The sequence below is a fragment of the Epinephelus moara genome, chromosome 20, assembly GCF_006386435.1.
Source record: "Epinephelus moara isolate mb chromosome 20, YSFRI_EMoa_1.0, whole genome shotgun sequence".
Classification (NCBI taxonomy): Eukaryota; Metazoa; Chordata; class Actinopteri; order Perciformes; family Serranidae; genus Epinephelus; species Epinephelus moara.
The window spans coordinates 42684451-42686174 of NC_065525.1; the positions used below are offsets into that span (position 1 = coordinate 42684451).

The 1724-nt window shown below is 45.2% G+C and overlaps 1 protein-coding gene across 1 annotated transcript in view; it reads right to left on the minus strand.

Moving 5' to 3' along the window:
• The window catches only part of cttnbp2 (cortactin binding protein 2), a 154585-nt gene that overhangs the window by 79966 nt on the left and 72895 nt on the right, over positions 1-1724 (minus strand). Inside the window, exon 3 of the mRNA XM_050072839.1 lies at positions 535-765. Coding sequence (XP_049928796.1) covers positions 535-765 — 231 coding nt within the window. The remainder of the gene's footprint in view (positions 1-534; positions 766-1724) is intronic.

Genomic DNA, 1724 nt, shown 5'->3' on the forward strand with positions numbered 1-1724 from the left:
ATACTATTCTTTCTCACACCTTCAACTCAAACCACCAAAATATATCATTTCATCATTACATTCATATCAGAAACATGCAGGAGACTAGTCCACTGATGGACCCTGATGAGGACTGTTGGTCAATGAGGAGAAAATGATGGATTATTAAATGTATGTTTGTAATAATCATGATGAGAGTGATGCAGTAACTGGATCAGAAGGCAAACATTTAGATTTAGAAACACCACACACAACATGATTTTTTTATGCCGACCGGCCCAGCCCGTATCGGACTCAGAGCATCACAACTAGTCAGACTGAGCGGGCCAAACTCTGGCTGCTGTGTGCCCCCGTCTGAACCTGCAGTGTGTGTGCTGTCACAGAGACAGAGATGGAGTTTCAACTGACACAAAGGGTAAAAGACATTTCAAGCACAGCGTAATCACCAGGCTAATGACCGTTCCCTTTCAATGTGTGAACTTGTCTTTTGTTCCCGACTCAAATAACACCCACTAATAGAAACCCCCCTCCCCCTCCTCCTCCTGGGTGTCTTACCCTCTTCTGGCGGCTCTCGGCGGCGGCCAGCTGGGCCGACATGCGTTCCTGCATCTTCCTGCAGTGGGCCATGACGGCCTCCAGGACGGAGATGGGGCTGGAGCCTAGGGGCCGCCGCTCCTTGTCTCCTCCGGGGACCCCACATTCAAAGTCCCTCTGAAGTGCCAGGAAGGGGTCGGTCAGGCTGTAGTGACCGTATCGCTCTTGGAGAAACACCTCCTTCCTCTGAGCCTGCGGACAAAGAGAGGAGAGGAGAAAACATGATTTAACTTGTTTAATATGTGAATCAGACACATCGATTTTGACTCCATTCAGATCATAAATCACAGTGAACTGGAAAGCTGTACACGCTCCACATACCAGTGTGATATGCCGCATTGTATAATACAGCATTAACAACCAGTACTAAAGAAGCACTGTGACAGCTGATTTTAAACAGCACTTATTCTCATATCTTACTCATATGACCGAATTTGGAAAACCCACTAAGATTATCTTAACAAGTGTGAGAAGATTAAAGGAACAAAAAAACCAAAACATATTTCTGTTCCTAGAAATCGTGTTATTTTCTGAACTTATTTTCTCACTGTTTTAATCCCTCCAGGACTCTTAAATCATTCAAATGAGACAATCAAAGAGGGAAAAACCGCTCACAGCTAATTAAGACACAGATTGTGATGAGATGTGACGAGGAGACTCTGCTGCATTTTAAAGCTTCTGAAAACTTGTTTTCTCCATTCAGATATTAATGACTATATAAGCAACAGTGAAGTTAAAATCAGGGTGAAAACATCCTCACAGCAGAGCTACATTGAAGATGTGATGGATGCAGACCGTTCATGAAGAGGATGTGCCGCAGAATGTACTCTTTCAGTTGCACCTGCAGTGTGTACATGGTGCACGGTTGTGTGAGTCACAGGTAAAATGAGAGCTTTCATTTTGGGATTGTTTCTTCAGTCTCTGGAACCTTCACACCTGCCCTGTTTGGTTCACTTCAATCAAACTCAAGTTTGTTTGCCCCCTCAGTGCGGTTCGTTTGGGCAGGTGTGAACACAGCAATCGCACTCAGGTGTGAACACACCAAAACAACCAGACCGAGACCTTCTTGAAGAGGTGGTCTCAGTCTGGTTCCAAAGGAACTCTGGTGCGGTTGGTTTGTGGTGAGAAGGTGTTCCGACCTGGATGTGAAG